We start from the raw sequence: 20,806 nt of genomic DNA, 5'->3' as shown, positions 1-20,806 counted from the left end.
ATTAAGGTGCACTTCTAAATTTTATCAATTTTTTTGTGCAAAAATTTTAGGATATCTTAAAATCTATTTTCATATCTAATTAGAAAATTTTAAAATCCAAAAATGGTTAAAATCAAGTAATTCTATAAATATATGAAAATCTTGAAAATTGAAGGTCTAGATAATGTGTTGCAAGATGCACTATTTATGGGATTCAAATATTTTTTTTTTTCATATTCATACATCTCAATGTCGAGATGATCAATTATAGGGTTTTCCAAAATTAAAAGAACATTTTCGATAGATTTTTGAGGTGCATTTGTGATTCTACATTTTAAGGTTGCAACTTTATGCAAACTTTCCCTTTTATAAATATTATTTTTTGAGGTCCAAAAAAAAAAGGAGGGAAGAGAATTATGTGCTTTCATTGTTTTTGTAAAATATGTGAATATTATGATGTTGTTTCTTTGTAAACTGACAAGGGCCCAAATCCCCTTGACCTGCCATTTTTGTTTGTTTTTCTGTTTGGACATCTATTGACCATTAAATACAAATTGGTCACCCCTGTACCTGCTAACATATGATAAGGAACTGCTAATACATGATAAGGAAAAGTGTTATATGAGTCAGCGGGTGCAAGAGCCAGCTTAAGATGGATGTTGTGTAAAGCACATCGGGTCAAATTCAATATGGAAGGTGCCAAAAATACCCCAAAAAAAATGTATCTTTTAAAGTTTAATTTTTTTTATTTTTTTATTTTTATTTTTCATATTTGTAACCAGCTTGGCTTGAATGATGAATCCCTAAAATTTTAGATAAAAAATCTATCTTTAAAGTAAATTTTAGCGGGAGCCGCACATATACATATGAGTCACTCATGGAAACCCATCCATATAACAAAGCAGCATTAGTTTGTGATCTTTCAATGATTGTGTAGGCTCAAAATAGTCATCAGCATTAGTTTGTGATCTTTCAATGATTGTATGGGCTCAAAATAGTCATTTTTCATGTATGCAGTCCACCTTTCTTTGCCATGCAATATAATCAACAACAATACAACATTAATCAAGCTTAATAGTTGATAAATACGGTTGATTGCCATGCAATATAATCAACAGCAATACAACATTAATCAAGGTTAATAGTTGATAAAGACAGTTGATGTTAGGATGGCAACAATTAAATATGAATTTTCAAACTACAAGAAGCATTTTAACATGTGAATTGCATCTTTCACAAAAATATGGAAGTTTATTTTACTTATATTGTTTGACCAGTGTTTGAAAAATCAAACTGGCCCCGAAAACCGGTCAAGGGTAGGTTCCAAGTAACCACTAAATCGCCCGGTTCAATCGGCCTAACCAGACAAGTCTCGGGCAGTCAAAAAAATGTTAAAAAAATATAAAAACAATCTAAAAACTATTAAAAATATATTTAGAGCATGATTAGGCAAAATACATCCAAATGAAGTTGAAAATTAGCACAAAAAATAAAAAGTATTTTAAAAAATCAATTTGTGCCAAAGGGTATATTTAATTTTAATTTTTTTTAAAAAAAAGATGTAAAAATAAGTATTCATGGACAAAATATTTTTCAATCTTTTCCAAAATGATAAAAAAAAACACACAAAAACATGTTATAAACAAATTCCATATGTTTTTAGGATTTTATATATTTTTTAATTTATTTAAAAATACCTCACCGAATCACCAAAACCGGTAAAAACCAAAACTAATCAGTGCCAGGTTCCGATCTAACTGGATAGTTATTATTTGAACCGGCTGTTATTGCAAACACTGGGTGGGCACCTTATACAAACCTCACCCCAAGTTAGATTCAAAAGTCCCATCTCTTCAATAAAGGTTAGGTATTAATGCCGAGTCCCATAGTGCGGTCTTTGACTCCATTCTCACCAAAGGGTAGAGGCCCAAATCCCCACTAACTTACCGCTTTTAACACACCCAAAAAACAAATAAAAGTTAAGTAGTAGAAGAAAATTCCATTTAAAGCCCATTACTTAGATTTAATCCAATTACTCAATACAATTGCAAGAAAGATGAAAGGTCACATGTCAAAAGAAATACAGTATGGAAGTCTGAACAATGACTTAGCCCATTGAGTAAGTAGGTTCATGTGGTTCTTTTTCACAAGCTACACATGAGATATAGATAACATTATATACACGAAAAAAGTACATATAAGGGTGAGGCCCTAAACAATCAAATTGAGATGCACATCAAAAATTCCCTATAAGAGGTTGTTTTGATGCTCAAAAACCCTTAATTCAATCGTATCGTCCTCAAGATCTATGGACATGAGAAAAATAAAATTAAAGTATTGGAAATAGTGTATGTTATGATACATTTATCTACACTGTCATTTTTTATGATTTTCAATAGTTATTTAATGTACTTGATCTACATTATTTTGTAATTTTTAAATTTTATAATTCAAGATGAAAAATAAATTTTAAGGCCATCATAGAGATTTCTTATACTAAAACAACATATTTCGGCACTATTTGAAGTTAAGCCTTACTTTGATTGTTTAGAACCTCGGGCTTGCACAAACCATACCTTTGTATACATGTATGGTCCAAATCAAAGATAAAAGTTGAAGAGAATATTTCAAAGATGAAAAGCTACAAAGAATATTTAAAGAAATGCGTTTTCATGTGTTATATTTTTACCCATTAAGCTATTTCAACTTATGATTATTCACAATTTGGTGAATTTTTAAATATTTAAAATAGGAAAATATTCAATAATTTTATCACCTAACAATATTTTTGATAAATTTCCCTAAATCAAATTAATGTGGATAATTCATAAAAGTAAAAGGGAAAGGACGAAAATTTATAGAGAAAATTTTAAAGGAGCTTATGCACAAATTTTGTTCTCATCAAAAAATTAGGAATTACTAGATAAAAAAATCTCAAATTGAGAAAAAGAGATGGGATTTATTTATAGGGTGTCACCTTATACTATATCGACACCGCACCTCTAAAATCAAAATTCACATCAAATGATTGTAACGAATTGTGACCACCTTGTATCAAAAGCAGTTGGCCTTATTGTACACAACCTCTCTCATTGTATACAATTCCATCTAAAAAATAGACGGACAAGCCAACTTGTTACAAAATATACTATTTTCAAAACTTGAAATATTTTGATTTTATGTTTTATATTCATACATCTTGATATCGAGATGATAAATTCGAAGGTTCTTCAACTTCAAAACACTCTTCTACTTGGTTTTTGATGTGCACGCTACTTCTACAAGACAAGGTTGCACCATTATATGTAGTTGTCCTTTATTTAATATTCTAAAAAATAAATTATTAGATAAAAAAATTAGAGAACAATTTAAGATGAAATTTCTATAAAACCTAGGCTTTATGAAAATAAAATAAAACCTAATATTAAATCTTCATTCAAAAAGCACTTTTAGCAAGAGAAATCTTCATAGTGGTTCTAAAATCAAATTCCAACACCAATAATAAATTTTGAAGCTAAAAAAAAAAATCAAATTCTAACACTAATAATAAATTTTGAAGCTAAAAAAAAGTAAAAATAATATATATATATATATATATATATATATATATATATAAACACTCATTTTTAAGGTGAAATAAACGGTCTAAATAATTTTAGTTTGAAATCCTAGTTTTTTTTTACAACCGCAATATTCAAGCTGCAAAATTGGAGGAAATTACGTATTATTTGTCAACTAAAGGTGCGGCAAAAAGTCATGCACAGCAAGGTGGGCATTTTCGTCTTTTACTACATAAATACTGTTTTCTTCTTAAGGATCAATCTGTCAATTGAACAGAAAGATATGGATAAAATTTGGTTCTTTCTCCACGCATATATCTCTCCGTCTGTAAAGCAAACATTTTCCCTCTATATATTCTGCGACCACTTCACCGAATCACGAGCGACCCCGCCACTGCATTTTCTCTCTCTACAAATATCCTCTCACAAGGAATCTCCAGTTTCTCTCTCTAAGAATCCTCTCTCACACTAGAAATCCTCAGTTTCTCTCTCTAAAATTTCTCTCGAGAAAGCCTCCATTGATCTCCTACATTCTCCTATCTGTAATCTCCCCCCTCTCAGAATCTCTGTTTCTCTTTCTATATAAATCCCTCCCCCTCTCTCTCTCCCGGAAGTTCCACTCTCTCACTCGAAATCCATCTCGCGCCTCTCTGTGCATCTCTGCTACTCTCTCTCTAGAAATCCCTATCCCTCCTCATTGTCAAATTCTGCGTTTCTCTCTCTCTCGAGAAATCCCTCTCCCGCGTCATTGTGAAATTATGCTTTTCTCTCTCTAGAAATCCATGTCTCGCCTTCTGTGAATCCCTGCTACTCTCTCTCTCTCTCTCGACAATGTGAAATAAAGTTCGTTTGCTTAAAGAAGTTTCCCCTTAATTATCAGTTTGACCGCGTTCTCTCTCTAGGTGCAATGTCAAAAAGCAGTATGCGCGCCGCTATGAGGTGCTTCAAGGCCTGCAACAATATCAACAATGTCTACCGATTCGGAGGAGAGAGAAAATGCCTTCATATTCGCAGCCTTTTGTACGATGCAGCTCGTTTTGGTGGATACTCGAGGCCTTTCCTTAATGGAAATCAGTGTAAAAGATTTTTCTCTCTATACGATCAAAATGCTATGATGGCCTTTACCAGGAGGGGTTTTGAGGAAGATGGATATTCAAAAGAATCTACAGGTTCCTCGAAGAGTTTGAGACAACAATTGAAAGGGAGATCTCTTAAGCAGTTTCAGGGGTTTTTACATGACGCTTCTCCAAGGGGGTTCAATTCATCAAAGGAAATGGTAATTTTTTATGCTTTAATAAATGTCCAGAAGATCATTATGCATACAATTGTTTTTTTTTTTTTTTCAATCACAATTCAGCACTCTTAGTAAATGAAGCAGTCCCTGAAGTAGAGCTTTTTCACTTTACCAATTATGGTTGCTTCTTATTGGAGGGCACAGATAACTCATTCATCACATTTCTTATTTATTTCATGTGTTTTATTAATATTTTTTATTACTCCAATTGTTTTTTTTTTTTTTTTCCACTTCAATTCTTCGAACTTGTTTATTTGCCTCAAATATGAGCTTTCTAGTTCACCTGTTCTGTAACAATTGTGCATTGTGCATCTCACGAGGGTATACTGTATAGGGTTCATGGCATTTGTTTCATTTGATTTGCTTATCCTTTACACAGGAAATTCTAAACTCACTCCAAAAATGCATAGTATTTTTTCTTCCATTGAGAAAATGATCTAAATAATGCACAAACATATGTTGTTTACTTGGCTAATTCTTAGATGCTTTGTGCTTTAAGCACTACTTATGGGTTTTAATTTTGAAATTGTGCACTTCTGATGACATTTTCTTGTTTTATCCAATCAAATAATTTATTGTTGATCAATTATTGTGAATTCTATGTATCCTATTATGGTTTTTCCTTTTCTTATAAAAACATATGTATTATGTTGGTTTGATATTTATTTTGTTGTGGGACAAGAAATAACCTGAGAAATAGGCCATATCAAAACAATAATATCAAAAGACTCATTTTCCACATGTATGGAAACCTTATGCATTTGGTCTGTGTTCAGGAAATTTGGCCACCAGACTCCCACCTTGAGTTGTGAACATGTTGTTTTTGCATAGGATGCTTCTTTGCTGGGATATTTATTTATTGATTTTGACACTCCTAACTATGGGGCTGGAAGCACATTGCAGAATAAATATGTTTTCATCGTCTTTTGGGGAAGTACAGGAGTATGCTATAATCTCATGGACTATAACTGGCAATGAAATTGATGGATGGCTATGGAGAGAGTATGTAACTCAAAGTTGGGAAATTTACTATTTTGGTAATCCGACTCTCTCCATTATTTGCCATTATTTTCATCAGATGGTGATGATTCCAGTAGGCTATGTTATCTGAATCAATTGGATTATAATCTACTTTCCATTGCTTTTTCATTCACATGAAAATGATATATGATTATTTACTGGGACTCTTATTGTGATTGTAATAAAAAACAGCTACCTTTTTTTTTTCTTCGGAAATGTTTGCGATTTTTCCTTTTATAATTTCATTTTATTTTGGATTGGTTATGTTCTCATCACTCGCATAATTTAATTATGCAAGCAGAACTATCTGCATTGGACCTGCGCATCATTCTCAACATCCGCTAGTGAGACTGCAGGCATGAAGCCAGTTAATGGAAGTGAAAAGCAAATTCAAGTTAATGTCGTCAAAAAAGAACAAACAGAGCAAGTAGCAGACATGAAAATCCTTCGGACCCTTGCAAAATATTTATGGCTGGAAGATAACCTTGAATTTCGTGCAAGAGTTATCATGGCTTTGGGTCTCCTTGTTGGGGCTAAGGTGAGGTGCTATGCCAGAATAATGACATTTAGCCCGTTGTTCATTGTTCTCTAAGATAGTATTTTCTTGCATTCACATTACTGCTCCCTTTCAATGTTTTGCATGAACTAGCTGCTTGAACCCCCTTGATTTTAACTTGTGCTTGTTTGCAGTTGGTAAAAAAGTCATCTGTTAAATGAAATGTATCACATTCTAATCAAGTTATCAATAAAATGCTCTACTTCTCATTAGTTGTTGTTTTTTTCTTTTCTTTCTGTGAATTGAACATGATGTTGAACCCGCAGATGAAGAGTCATTCCTCCAACACCTAAAACTTGGGTGTTTAAAATGAATTTCAGGTTCTTAATGTGCAAGTACCTTTCTTGTTCAAGCTAGCCGTAGATTGGTTAACTGCTTCTGTTGCTGGGGTTACAGTTTCAGAATTTGCAGCTGCCAATCCCACTGCTGTGGCACTTTTTGTGAGCCCTGCAGCTGTCCTAGTTGGCTATGGAATAGCTCGTGCTGGGGCCTCCGCCTGCAATGGTAACTTCTCTTTATGCATATTGAAATATTTAAGAAGAAAACGTAAATTTTCTTTTTATGCTTAATTATAGCAAGAATTTCACATTGCAAAAAGATTTAAAATGTGAAGCTGTCAATCCTAACCGAACCATCAGTTTTCTGGGTCTGGCTTATTACTTTCAGTGATTGTTTTCTTGAACAGTGTTGTATGCTAATGTAGCTAGCCATTTGGCAAAATCATTCACAATGCTGTCAACTTTTTTGAAAAAGAAATATGGTAAAATCATTGTACTTATTTGTAGCATGGATATCATGTTTTACAGAGCTACGTAATGCCTTGTTCTCAAAGGTGGCTTTACGTGCTATTCGGACGGTGTCTAGGAAGGTAAGCCTTCTCTACAAATTATTGGAAATTGAAATGGTAGATTGCATGAATGCATGATCTCCACTGTTCCATGTCCATAGATTTTAGTTTTACCTCTTTTCCCATGCTTTATGTAAATTAGTGAGTCATCACTTCTCACCAGTGGAGAATTTTTAGAGGCTTCAGGTCACATTGTTTGCCCCATTACAAGGCCTATCAATGATTGGTGCTCTGTCTAAGAGGGACTGCCTTATTTTACTGCACTATTTGCATGGCCATCACATTGGCTCTTGTTAATTCACGAGCTCGTATTAGGGATGATAAATGATGACTCCCTGCTATTTATTTGACACATTGAAAAGGAACAAGAAAAGAAAAAGAGAAGAAAGCCGCATTGGTGCCTTTGGTATTGTTTCATGATGATCTTCCTCCATTGTATCACTGTTCCGTACAATGCACTAAGTAAACATTTTCTTTCAAGTTAACCTTTTCTCAAAAAAAAAAAAAAAAAATTTCTTTCATAGTATTTCTTCAAAAAAAATAAAAACATTTTATTTCATAATAGGTATGATTTCTTAAGGGAAACACTCATTGTTTGAACCCAGTACCTCCCTTTGCAACCATGTCACACTATTGGACCAAAAGGCAGGAGCATATTGTGCATTATGTGTCAAAATCATGAAAATCAGTTTTTGATATACCAGTTTTTGTGGGCTATCAGTATCATGCTTTTATATGGCATGTGGATGGTTTTGCATTTTGCATGTGTGGTTGATGCTCTAAGTTTTAAATGTGTTACCTCTTATGTTTGATGCCTGCAACATTAGCATTCAGATTCTTTTCCATACTACGAGCCATAATTTAGATCTCATTTCTCTAGGTATTTGCCCATCTGCATAACCTTGATCTCCGGTATCACTTGAGGTATTGTTCCTCGTCTCATTGATTTCAATGATTACATTCTTCGTGTATTTTATGCATATGGATCAACTTGTTTATTTGTAAAGAGGGCATTTGAATGGTTTTTACTCTCTTACTGATCCAGTTCTGTAAATGCAGTCGGCAAACCGGTGCATTAAATCGCATTATTGATCGTGGTAGTCGTGCAATAAATTTTATATTGACAGCAATGGTATTCAACGTAGTTCCCACCATATTAGAGGTATGTTCCATACCTTTCTAATCTTTAAGCTACTATACTCAGGTTGATCTTTTCATACTAGATAGTCTTTATCTATCAATTGGATCATCCCTGTCCATTGAAATTATGGGCGGTGATCAAGAGAAAGTGGGATCCACCAGAACAGGATATGCTTCTAACTCTCTCCCTATCACTGTTCTTCATGATAATGGATGGTCAATTGTTCATTAACATGATGGCCAATTGGATGGTGATGGTCATTTGTTCATTATTGTGAGATTATTATATGAATAAGATATAGGACTTCTCTGAATGCAAAACGTATTTCTTCAGATATCTATGGTATCAGGCATACTTGCTTACAAGTATGGAACATCCTTCGCTTGGATCACATCTCTATCTGTGGCTGCCTATGTTGCATTTACTTTGGTTGTTACTCAGGTGAGGAGCTATGATCTTGAAAGATAATCTCATAGCATGCTCATCAACTCTTCTGTGGTTGTTCCTGTTAATAATGTTGACTTTGGGGCTCTCTGTAGACTTGTTTTCTTTTCTTTTGGAGTTCCTATGATCATAAAGGAAAGTTTGCTGTGTTCTAATGTGCTTTCTCATTTTACGTAGTTCAGTGGCGAACTAAGTTTCGACAGGCAATGAATAAAGCTGATAATGATGCGAGTTCAAGAGCAATCGATTCATTAATTAATTATGAGGTGTAGTTTTACTATTTTGTACTTAATGTTTATTTGTTATGTAATTCTCGAAAACTTCTTTTAGCTTTTGTTTCCCTGCTTATCGCAATATCTTTTCTCATGTTATTGTTATTCTCGAGAAATTCTCTTAAGTATTGCAGTGGGGCCCTGTGTTTGCAGACTGTCAAGTACTTCAACAATGAGGCTTTTGAAGTCAGAAAATATGATGAGTTTTTAAAGAGTAAGTATATCATGATTACAATCCAATGAGTTTTTAAAGAGTAAGTATATCATGATTACAATGCAATGAGTTTTTAAAGAATAAGTATATCATGATTACAATCCAATGGTTTCCTAACAAATATATCAGAAAAGAAAAAACCCAAGATAGTAGAATGTTTGTTTATGTAACATCTGAATAAGTTAGTCTCCAACACCCCAACCCAAGCATTATGATCACAATGATGACAATAGAGCAATGATCCTTGACTACTAGCACTTTTGACATATCCAGCAGTCCAATAGGCTGGACCATTGTTTTAAAACCCACTGATCCCGATCCAGAATCGCCATTCTGGATTTGGAATCAGCTGGGACTCTTAGTTTCAGGAAGGTACAGGTGCCATTCCCCCCCACCATGCAAAAAAAAAAAAAGAAAAAAAAAAAGAAGAGCAAAACCATAAAAAAAGGAATAAACCTCTTTTAAATTTTTTCCAGATTGCCAATTCAAGCGGATGCGGATTGATGAACCGGCATGGATCTGTGGGGCCGACGATCCACCCCACTAATCCAGGTTTTGAAATATCGGGCTGGACACATGGAACGGATTGAAAAACAAGTGACTGACATGTATAATGTTTCTTTTGGTTGTCGAAGCAGCACATTGCATTGCATTTGAATTAATTTTATTTTCTTAAGTTGCCTTTTTTATTTTATTTCTGCATCCATAATTGTTTGGTACTTAATTATTGACAATGGTTCCTATATGGATCCTCTACTGAGTTTGAATTTGGTAATTGGGTTTATTTGCCTGTATCACAATAACCTTGTTTTATAGTTGGGAGGCTCTGATGATGATGATGATCTCAATAACCTTGTTTTGTTCAATGGTTTGGACCTTGTGCTTTTTTTTGGTAATAATTAACGGTATTTCATTGAAGACAAAGTTGGGTGTACAAGTATAATGCCTGTACAAAAATGTATCCTAGGCAAAATGGGCTTATATAATATGTAATTTGAATGACGAGGAAGGTCTTATAAACACCCTCTTTACCCAAGTAATCAGAAACCTTATTAGCCACCAACAATGCTGAAAGTAGGCTCTGAATTGCTGATGATGTCAAATACTTTGTCTAAGACATTGTTCGGCCTCCATGGATAATCTGCACATCTGGCTGCCAAGTGAAAACATAAAATCTGTCCCCTTCATTAAGGTGTCTTTCCAACATGGATCCAAGCAGTGCAGCCCCGTGAGAAGGGCATTGGCTTGGGCTTCATTGCTATTGCAAGCATGAATGGGGCCTGAGAATGTTTTAAGGATTCTTCCAAGGTGGTCCCGGAACACACCTTCAACTCCGGCACATCCATTCTTACCAACAACACTACAATCAAAATCCATTTTGATTGCAACTTCAATAGGTGGTATCGAGTTAGCAGATCTGGCATTCCTTTTATGTGACTCGTTGAGATAAGCTGCCACTGGGACTCTTAAGTTCAAAATTCCTTCATGCCAACATGCAGGACATAATAGTTGTGTTTATCCTCTCTTTTAGCCATGTCAGAGAATGTTGCTTTTCTTTAGATATCCTTCTCTCGCATTGGAGCTGAATTTCCCACATCAAAGCAATTAGGCTCAACCTCCATAATATGTGGCTTCGTTTGGGCATTTGTGGAGTGAACCATTGATTAAACACATCCTCAATCAACTCAATTGTTACCCATTGTATCCCAAATAACTCCAAAGATGCTGTCCAGATGTCACCAGCAACTGGACAATGAAGGAACAGATGTTGCACTGACTCTGCATCCTCTTTGCACATAGTACATCGATTCGGCACGGACATACCTTGATTGATGAAATGGTTGATACTTAAGACCTTATTCAATAAAACCAGCCATCCAAAGGCTATTGTTTTACGAGGGGCCAGATAACCTGAATCCTGTACGATAAATTATTTTCTAAGGGTATGCATGTGAGTTTATTGTAATAAGACTTGACTCTGAACTCACCTTTGCTTTTGGTGGCCCAGATCATTCGATCTTCTCTAGTGGGAAGCTAATAAATGCCCTGTAATTTTTTTTGAAGGAAAGGTTAACAATAAATGCCCTGTAATTCTGCTAACAGGTTAGTGAATTCATCTGTTTTGTCATCTTTGAGGCCCCTTCTAAAGCATGGATACCACATGGTCCTGTGCCACTGTACTATATTTGCCACCATTGGGTTTGTATCACTAGACATAGCGAATATCCTTGGATGCTTTTCTTTTAGTGGTATATCATGTAGCCTATCATGCCACCGAAACAGTGTTCTCTTCCTGTCTCCAATCTGCACACATGCATTAATAATGAACCTTTCTCTCACTCAATCTATCCTTCGCCATTCGACCTATGCCTTTGCTCCTCTTCTTGAAGGTTTTCGTACCCATTCATCATGGTCCACACCATACTTGATGCCTTCAGCAGTCTTCCATAAGTTGCTTGAAGGTTCAGAAATCCTCCACCACTCTAAAAGGGCCATCTTTGTTCTTTGATACTTCATTGGACCTTGTCTTATTGCGAATGCTCTTTTCATCTCATCTCATTATGTGAATAGCAGAGTTAGTGCTGATTTCTCTTAATAGAACTGTAGATCTTTCTATTTATCTCTGTTGATGTTTAATGCTTAGTAACTGATGGAAACAATATTTTTATCTAATTATCAGGGTATGAAGATGCTGCTCTAAAAACCCAAAGTAGCCTTGCTTATCTGAACTTCGGCCAAAATGTGATATTTAGTACAGCTCTATCCACGGCAATGGTATTGTGTTCCCATGGAATTACAAGTGGGACCATGACTGTTGGTGATTTGGTATGTAACACCCTTTTAAAACCATGGATTTTGGCACTTTGTATCTTTTGTTTTTTTAAAGATAATTTATGTTGTATTTTCATTTCATCACTGATAATTTATGTTGTAATTTTTCAATGCATACGTGTCTATATATATGTTGTTTATAATGGAGCAGGTCATGGTTAACGGGCTTCTCTTCCAATTATCTCTACCTCTCAATTTCCTTGGAAGTGTGTATCGTGAAACTCGACAGAGTCTTATTGACATGAAGTCCATGTTTTCATTGCTTGAGGTATGTTTTCTTGATATTTGCTAGTTGCTTTTGATATTTTGAGTTAGTGTATGAAAGATAAACTGGCCTTGAAGAACTGAATGCACTCCAATGTATACGGTTATTCTTTGGCATTTCCTATTCAATCTTCATTACCTTCGTAACCTCCAAAAAAAAAAAATTAAAAAATAAAAAGGGACTAGAACCTTCATGCTCCCTCAGTACTCGTGCCCTTGCCCACCTTGCAAATATTGTTTCTAACTATTGCCCCCAGAAAAGTTATTGTGGTGCTTGTCCAAAAAATTATTTATTCTCAAGAAAATATTGGCATTGAAGACCTCTTTTTTTTTTCTCCCGCACTTTTGATGTTATTTGCTTGATCCATAAGCTAACTTTATCCCCATCATTGGTTTCAATTGTAGGAAAGGCCTGAGATTAGTGACAAGCCCAACTCAAAACCTCTGCAATTGAGTATGGGAAGCATCCAATTCGACAATGTATATTTTGGGTAAATGATTTTTCTTGCAATTTAATATTTTTCTGATTGTATAGCAAGTCCTTTGAACTTCTTCTCTTTTAATTGCATACTTAGCACCTGAATGTCAAATCTGCCAAGCATCAAAATTGAGTTTTAAAAATCATGCATGTGAGATGGCTTACATGATACTAATTTTGAGGATATCGTGATTGTCTCTTATACTGGAGATGTACTTTATCCATTATATCGAAATGGTGTTTCGCCTAAGCTACAAACTGAAAGACCTTGAGTTTCTGCTTCAGCAGCCACAACCCTTACCTCGCATGGTAGACCCCACAGTTCAGAGGTGGGTTAGAAAGGTTATGCAAGCATATTCTGGTGTGGAGTCGCTCAGGAGGAATACAGCTTTGCAGAATTTTAATTCTCTTTCTGTTAAAATTGTAAAGTATTTTACCTGCAATGTTTTTTTTTCTTTTCCTTTCCTTTCTCTCTGTTATGTATCTCTTTATCCCTCCCTCTTACCTCTTTCCCAACACTACTCTCCTCCATCACTATTCTCCTCCATCCCACTTGTTCTTTGGTTTTTGTTTTTTGTTGTAAACAGAGCACCCAACTTGTGGGCTGCCATTTTTTGAAGTATACGGAACACCCAACTTGTGGGCGGCCAATTTTTGATAATCATGTAAATGTTTACCTTTTAATACCAAGTTAACGTTTCTCAAAAAAAAAAAAGGGTGTTTCGCCTAGGCATGCCTCCTTTCAGTATCATATTTTTTCTTTCAAAATAATCAAATTTAGATTACGTTCAACAAGGATAATATATGGTGTTTCAAAAGTTATTAGTAAATGGCTGAGTTTTTCTATTCAATTAATTTTGGACCAAATTGGTTACCATGGCTATGAAGTTTTCCGTTGTCTAGTCCACCTATTTGTTCTCTAAATTAAAGAAATAACTTTGTAAGTTTTGAAGCTGCAACCACTCAGGGCTTTGGACCATCTTGGTTACCTTTAAATTATTCTCTAAGAAAAAAATAATGTTCTCCATAGTTAGTAATTTGATTTTTTAAATATAGGAAATTACAAGAAAGTTCTAAAACTCAGATTTGGTCTGGTACCTAGCCTATTCTAATCCCCAAGTACTGAGTCGATTTGGATGAGCTGCAGATGTCCTTCTCCTTTCTTTGCACATTTCTTCTGTCACTGTTATGTTTGCCACTACGAGGGCCTGATGTATTTGCTGTTCGTCACTTGTTTTGATCATTATTGTCTTTTTTAGGTATCTAACAGAGCGCAATATTCTTGATGGAGTATCATTTGAGGTAGCAGGTGGGAGAAGTGTAGCTATTGTTGGAACCAGTGGCAGTGGTAAGGCCTTAGACGTCTTCTAAATGATCTCACCAGATAGAATAGTTTAGCAAGAATGCCCCAATTTACAAACTCCCTAAATTTACTAGTTTATATGATATTATATGTTCTTGTCTGGAAACATTAATAATGCATCTCTCTAATAAACCAGTTATTCAGTTTCTTAATGAATGTTCTTGTCTGGAAACATTAAATAATGCATCTAATATACCAGTTATTCGTTCAATGTCTATAGAATATTATTAAGTGGATAGCAGAAATATTTGTGATACACTTTTGGTCAAATCATTGTTGAGCTAGGGTTTCTGTGTGTGGAGATTCAGTTGCTCCTTTTATGTCTCCAGAATGTATTTTTCTCCGAGGCAAATGATATTTGTATGTGACTGTCTGAATAGTTTGAGATGTTCTCCAAAGAAAATGTGATGAGGATTTGATATATAAACCCCAGAACCCAGTTTCGATGAGCTGATTCCTATATACCTTAGCTTCACATACGTGAAGAGAGAGAAAAGTCCCAGCATCTATATAAATAATTCTACATTGTTCCTTTTCCCTTAGAGATGGATATCTACATTGTAATAGCATGTAATTTAATGGATATAGCACACATCACTGTATGAATTTTTTGTTGGTTGAAAAGCAACCTTCGTGATCGATCCAAGTTTTAACCCGACACATATTGGTTTTTGTTGTTCTTAACCAACTCTTTTTTTTACTGGATTGCCTTATTTACTTAGCATGGCTGTTTGATCCCAGTTTGTTAATATGTACGTGTAGGTAAGTCAACCATTCTTAGACTTCTGTACAGATTCTTTGACTGTCATAAAGGAGCTGTAAGAATCTTTAACTTCTCCACACTATTTTATATTTTGTTACGTTACATTTTATCATGTTACTATTGTTACATTTTGTAACATCTATGGATTCTGAAATTTTACTGTGACAGATAAGAATCGATGGTCGGGATATAAGGGATGTGACACTTGAGAGTCTCCGGAGATCAATCGGTGTTGTACCACAGGATACTGTGAGTTTCTGAGTATTATCTTCAGCCTCGTTTCCATCTTGAGTTAAAATAAATGTTCTGGACTTCTTCTGAATTTCATCAATACCAAAATTAATGCACAACAGTGTTTCCTTTCTTTACAAACTGAGTCTATATCCACCAGCCTCTACAATTGGCCTCACAAGATTTAGGCCATATTTGGATACGCGTTCCCTTGCTAATGCATCTGCTTCTTTGTTTGTGTCTCAAAGTGAATGAGAAGTGTAACCTTGACTTGGTTCTACAGTCTAAAATTTCTTCTACCACACTGTTTAGCTGCTAAGGACTTTATTGACCCCGAAAAGAAATTAGTTCTTTGCTTCACAATCATTTTTTATAGTGAAATTCATTAAGAAGAAAATGTACAAAAAGGACAATGATCAGGACACGACATTCCAGTGACAAGCTCCCCATCTTCTACTTGAAATATCTTGTTCTCAACCCTCTATTGACCAATGCTCAGCTTCCCTGTTTGCACCTCCCAACCCATTTTGGGACGGAACATCCTTAGATTGTCATATATCAACACTTCGATAAGTTGTGACATCTCCCAAAGAAACCAGCAAATGACTAAAACTTGATATCGGTTAATGTTGAATTTTATTGGATGATAAGATGTAATTAAAAGTTTGTACAAATTTTTCTGGAAGCAACTAAATTCCTGGCTAGGCCCATGTCCTTTTGGGCCTACCTTTTACCCTTTTTGAGAGTTAGTTCAAGTGGAGGGCTCACAAATGGCAAAAGGGTATGCCGAAAAGGATATGGTTAGATTGTTCAAAAATTTGGCCGCCCAACCGCCTAGGCGAAAAAATTCAAAGGATGCTTAGGCGCGGTCTGGGTGGGGTCATTATGCACCTTGTCTCTGGGCGGCTGCCTAGGCGCCGGCCTGTAACACTTTACAGACGTGTGGAAAAAAAACCTCGGTACAGGTCAAAAATTTAATTTTTACGGGGAAAAAGGGTTTTGGGGGGTATTCTAAACCCCCCCCCCCCCCCCCCCAAAAAAAAAAACCGTGGCCTTTAGGGTGAGAAAACCCCCCAAAAACCACTCTTTTGTGGTTTAACGAAAGATTGATGAATTTTTTATTTTTTCAATTCTTCCCAAAACAAAGGCAACAGTTCGTGGTTGGGGATTTGGAGCTTCTAATAGTTGATTTTGAGAACTTTTGGCGACCCAATTGACGAGGTTTTCACACCTATTGTAAATATTATTAAGTCATACTGTTTTGAAACTAACATATTAATGATATCATTTCGTATATCTTAATTCTTAAATCCTTAATTATATGATATCTTAATGAGTAAAGTCTTATTATAAAACTAACATAGTAACATCTTAATCTCATATATTCATTTAAAACTTAAAGGGGGGGGGGGGGGGGGGTTTCAATTTTTTTGAGGATTGGGAGGGTACCTTGTTCCTGGACGGGCGCCCGGCCGCCTAGGCGGCCCGTCACCCAAAACACCTAGGCGCTCGAATCTGCATTTTTGAACATTTAACCGTAGTGAGAAAAGATATGGAGACTTATGGCATCACTAAAGGAATGACCCTTAATAGAGCAGAATGACGGATCAGGATTCATGTAGCCGATCCAAATTAGTTGAGAAAAGGTTTCGATGATGATGATGAACTAAATTCCTGGATTTTATAAAGGAACAATGATAAATTTGTTTTTGATTCTTTTTTTGTGTGGTGTAGCACTAATGTAATAAGTTAATTACTCTTGACATTCAATCCTACAGTTGAATGCTGGATTATAAAGGTCATATAAAGAAAGCGAACATTGAATTTATACCTATGTATGCATTTTTTCATTGCAGGTACTTTTTAATGATACTATATTCCACAATATACATTACGGTCGATTATCAGCATCTGAGGAGGAGGTTAGTGAAGAGACTGTTTTGGCATGCAATCAATTTTCTTTCTATTGGTAAGACCATTAATTGCAAAGCACACAATCAACTAGGTACTGACTTCAGACATTTCCTATTCTTCTTAGGTCTACGATGCTGCTCGACATGCTGCCATACATGATACCATCATGCGTTTTCCTGAGAAATATAAAACTGTGGTTGGCGAAAGAGGACTTAAGGTACTAGAAATATTCATATTTGTTGTGGTGATTGGGACAATGTACTTTAACAAACTGAAACAAGGTAGGATTTAGTAAATGATTACAATTTCCTATAGATCATACCTTTTAAAATGTTGCCATCTATTAGTGTGAAATACATAACCATTTAGTAGATACACTGGTAATTTCTGCATCCTGTTTGTGAGATACACTGTCTTTTGCAGTTGAGTGGAGGAGAGAAACAGCGTGTGGCCCTAGCTCGTGCATTTTTGAAGGCACCTCCTATTCTGTGAGAGCTTTTCCTTCTACCTATTCTTCAAATCGTTCCTGTTATAATAGATTCCTTCTTATAATACATGTAATCCACATTCATAGACACTCAATATTTCACATCATTATCTATAGGGTGCGGTCTGTGTAGAGCCTAGGCTCTAAACAATCAAATTAGAGCCTATCTTTAAGTAGTGTCGTGAAATGTGGTTCCAATACTGGAAATTTTTGTAATAGCCTTAAAATATATTTTCATATTTATTTATAAAATTTAAAGCTCCAAAATAGTGTAGATCGACAGATCTATGAAAACTTGAAAATCTTGAAAATTGACAGTCCAGAAAAGCGTTACAAACTACACTATTTCCAAAACTTGAAATCCATTTTTTTTCTTATGTCCTTGCATCTTGATGTCGAGATGATCAATTTGAAGATATTTGGGCATCAAAACAACCTCTTTTGGTGAAATTTTTAAGGTAGGCTCAAACTTGATCGTTTAGAGCCTCGGCTCTATATAAACTTTTCCGTTATCTATAAGCAGTTTACAGGAGCTTCATTATTTAGCTTACATGGAATCTAAGGGAGTAGCGGCAACGTTTAGTCCTTATAAACGCACTCGCACCATGTGTGTACGTGAGTGTGTGAGAGAGGGAGACTGTATAACATGCATATAGTACTTGATATGATGAGCTATCATCTTGAATTTGACAACCTATTCTAACCGTTTTATCTATTTGCCAGGCTGTGTGATGAAGCCACAAGTGCTCTTGACAGTACAACCGAAGCTGAGATTTTAAACGCATTAAAGTCCTTGGCGAACAACAGGACAGCAATCTTCATTGCTCATAGGCTTACAACCGCAATGCAGTGTGATGAGGTGAACCCCACCCCCCCTCTCTCTTTCTCGCACACACATTAATTCTCTAAGGGGAGGACCCCTACATAATCAATTACGAGGGACCTCGTACATAATCATTCCCTACATAAAAGCACACCTATTTTTCCATACACTAGTGGGGGGGTTTGTGCAAGAACTGCATCTGCTATTAATTTTTATGAAAATTTGCCATATCCAAGGACTTAGTTCTAGAAAAGTGTACAATGAGACCATTTATATTTGGTACAAGATAGTCACAATTAATCTTGATCATTGGATATGAAATTGGATGAATGCATTATTCCATTGACCAAGCTCAAACTTCAAAAAAAAAAATCCTCAACTTTCTGACACAAACTATCAGATTTCACATCGAATGGTTATAAATAATTGTGAGCTCATTGTATCAAATGCAAAATGGTCTCATTGTATACAATTCCGTTAGTTCTTGTGTGATATTTATACACAGTGGGCCTTACTACAAGTTTCTCTCTATCAGTCTATGTAAATAATGTTCTCGCTACATTTGCTTCGTCTGCACAAAAATCATATTCACTTATTTTTTTTTAAATTTCGTCTTCCAATCTTATTTGTGCTTTAACTTGCTCATTTTCCCTATTTTTTTGATGAATTTCAGATAATTGTTTTGGAGAATGGTAAGGTTGTTGAACAAGGGCCTCATGACATTCTTGTTTCAATGAGTGGAAGATATGCACAGCTTTGGGGACAGCAGAACAATGACATAAATTAATTAGGGATCAAACTTGAATCTTGAGTTTATTTGTGTTGAATGTGTTATAATATAAATTATATAATTATAAAATAGGAGAAAATTTGAGTTGATAATTTGCGGGAGGAATGTAATTATGCGGAAGTTGGATTTTTGGATTTTATTTTTTTTGGAGGAGAATTTTAGAGGGTTTAGGGTCCTTTATCACTGTTTATAGACCCTCTATTTTAAGGTATATATGTTTTGCGTTATGAGGATCTATACATGAGTTGTAGAATAACCAGTATAACTTAACCTTCATTTTTATAGTCTGATAAAATGTTTGTTTGACCAGTGACTGTAGCTTCACTTTTATAGTGAAGTCTGATAAAACGTTTTTTTGCTTGAATATTGTGTTCATCTCTGATAAAATGTTTCTTAGCTTGAATGTTGTGTTCATCTCTCTCTCATAAATAGTGAAAGTGCTCTTTTAAAAAGTTTTCAATTTTATGTTCTCTCTCTTCATCTAGATGATCAATTAGAAAAATTCAATTTACACTCTACAAAAGGTCAAATTGAGTCTCTCCAACAAGAAATTTTACACCATCCTTTTATTGGATATTGAGATCCAAGTTGTTATTTTTCCTTAAAATTGTCTGAAGATGATAAGGCTGTTTTACAAAAATTGGAATAAAACAGGTACCTCTTGAGGCTTAGATTTAATTGTCTGAATATAGTTGGTGAAACGGATGTTAAAGTGTGTTTGAATTTTTTATTTTTTTGAAAACTGATTGTCACGAAGTTCGAGAATATATCTTTTTGGAATAGTATCTATTCAATGGCATTTTTACAACTATCCAATTTAAACATCCAATTAAGGTGTACTTCCAAATTTTATCATAACATGTAATTTTGATATAAATTTTTTTTAGGATTATTTGAAAATTCATTTTTATATCTAATTATAAAATTTAAAACTCCAAAAATGGCTAAAATCGAGTAGATTTATAAACATATGAAAATCTTGAAAATAGTCGGTTTAGATAATGTGTTGCAAGATGCATTATTTTTAAGATTCAAAATCTCTTTTTTTTTTTTTTATATACATACATCTCAATGGCGAAAATTACAGGGTTTTTCTACGTTAAAATAACCTTCTGCAATGGATTTTTGCTATCCATTAGTAATTCTACATTTTAAGGTTGCAATTTTGTATGAACTTTTTCTTTTTACAATTTAAAGGACAAAAATGATTGTAAAGACAATCTCGTATACAATTATCTTCACAATCTAAAAAAAATTAAAATTTTGCTTTAAAAAGTATTATTTTTATTGGAATAAAGACCGGTAGTCATGCACCCAAATTATGAACACCAATAGTCCATCTGATGGGATTAAAAATAATTTCTTTTACTCCAAAATTTGCAAACAAAATGTAGATGGATTTATCATCACACGAACAACTAAAAAAAAAAGAAAAATTGGCTTATATCTCAAACCAAAACCAAATGAATGATATAGGTTCTTAGAGATAACCTTGTAGAATTGCAATGTTAGACATTGACTTTTTAATTGGACG

General features: G+C 34.7%; 1 protein-coding gene across 15 annotated transcripts; it reads left to right on the top strand.

The window, feature by feature from the left end:
- Window positions 1-3,889: 3,889 nt before the first annotated feature.
- Window positions 3,890-19,581, top strand: ABCB25 (ABC transporter of the mitochondrion 3). Of its 15 annotated transcripts, none has more exons than XR_016060903.1 (21): window positions 3,890-4,815; window positions 6,155-6,391; window positions 6,730-6,913; window positions 7,216-7,277; window positions 8,137-8,180; window positions 8,316-8,418; window positions 8,731-8,838; window positions 9,024-9,107; window positions 9,267-9,327; window positions 9,804-9,935; window positions 12,008-12,153; window positions 12,311-12,427; window positions 12,834-12,914; window positions 14,161-14,249; window positions 15,027-15,082; window positions 15,196-15,276; window positions 17,115-17,180; window positions 17,297-17,389; window positions 17,596-17,660; window positions 18,383-18,518; window positions 19,156-19,581. XR_016060903.1 is itself a non-coding variant. In XM_088874062.1 (21 exons), exons 9-21 carry the CDS (start codon window positions 9,048-9,050, stop codon window positions 19,267-19,269), a joined length of 1,170 nt encoding a protein of 389 aa, XP_088730188.1. In that variant the 5' UTR covers window positions 3,920-4,815; window positions 5,774-5,870; window positions 6,155-6,391; window positions 6,730-6,913; window positions 7,216-7,277; window positions 8,137-8,180; window positions 8,316-8,418; window positions 8,731-8,838; window positions 9,019-9,047; the 3' UTR covers window positions 19,270-19,581. The 15 variants fall into 15 exon arrangements, 8 of the variants coding, with proteins under 8 accessions (XP_088730189.1, XP_088730183.1, XP_088730187.1 ...); XR_016060901.1 differs by having other exon boundaries at window positions 12,829-12,914; XR_016060902.1 differs by having other exon boundaries at window positions 12,829-12,914; window positions 13,190-14,249; window positions 19,156-19,364.
- The last annotated feature ends 1,225 nt before the right edge of the window (window positions 19,582-20,806 follow it).

Source organism: Amborella trichopoda, chromosome 8 (genome assembly GCF_054954075.1).
Source record: "Amborella trichopoda isolate Santa Cruz 75 chromosome 8, AtrichopodaSantaCruz75HAP2 v2.0, whole genome shotgun sequence".
Classification (NCBI taxonomy): Eukaryota; Viridiplantae; Streptophyta; class Magnoliopsida; order Amborellales; family Amborellaceae; genus Amborella; species Amborella trichopoda.
Note: the sequence above shows the minus strand (reverse complement) of the source record. Positions and strands in the feature narration are given on the sequence as shown.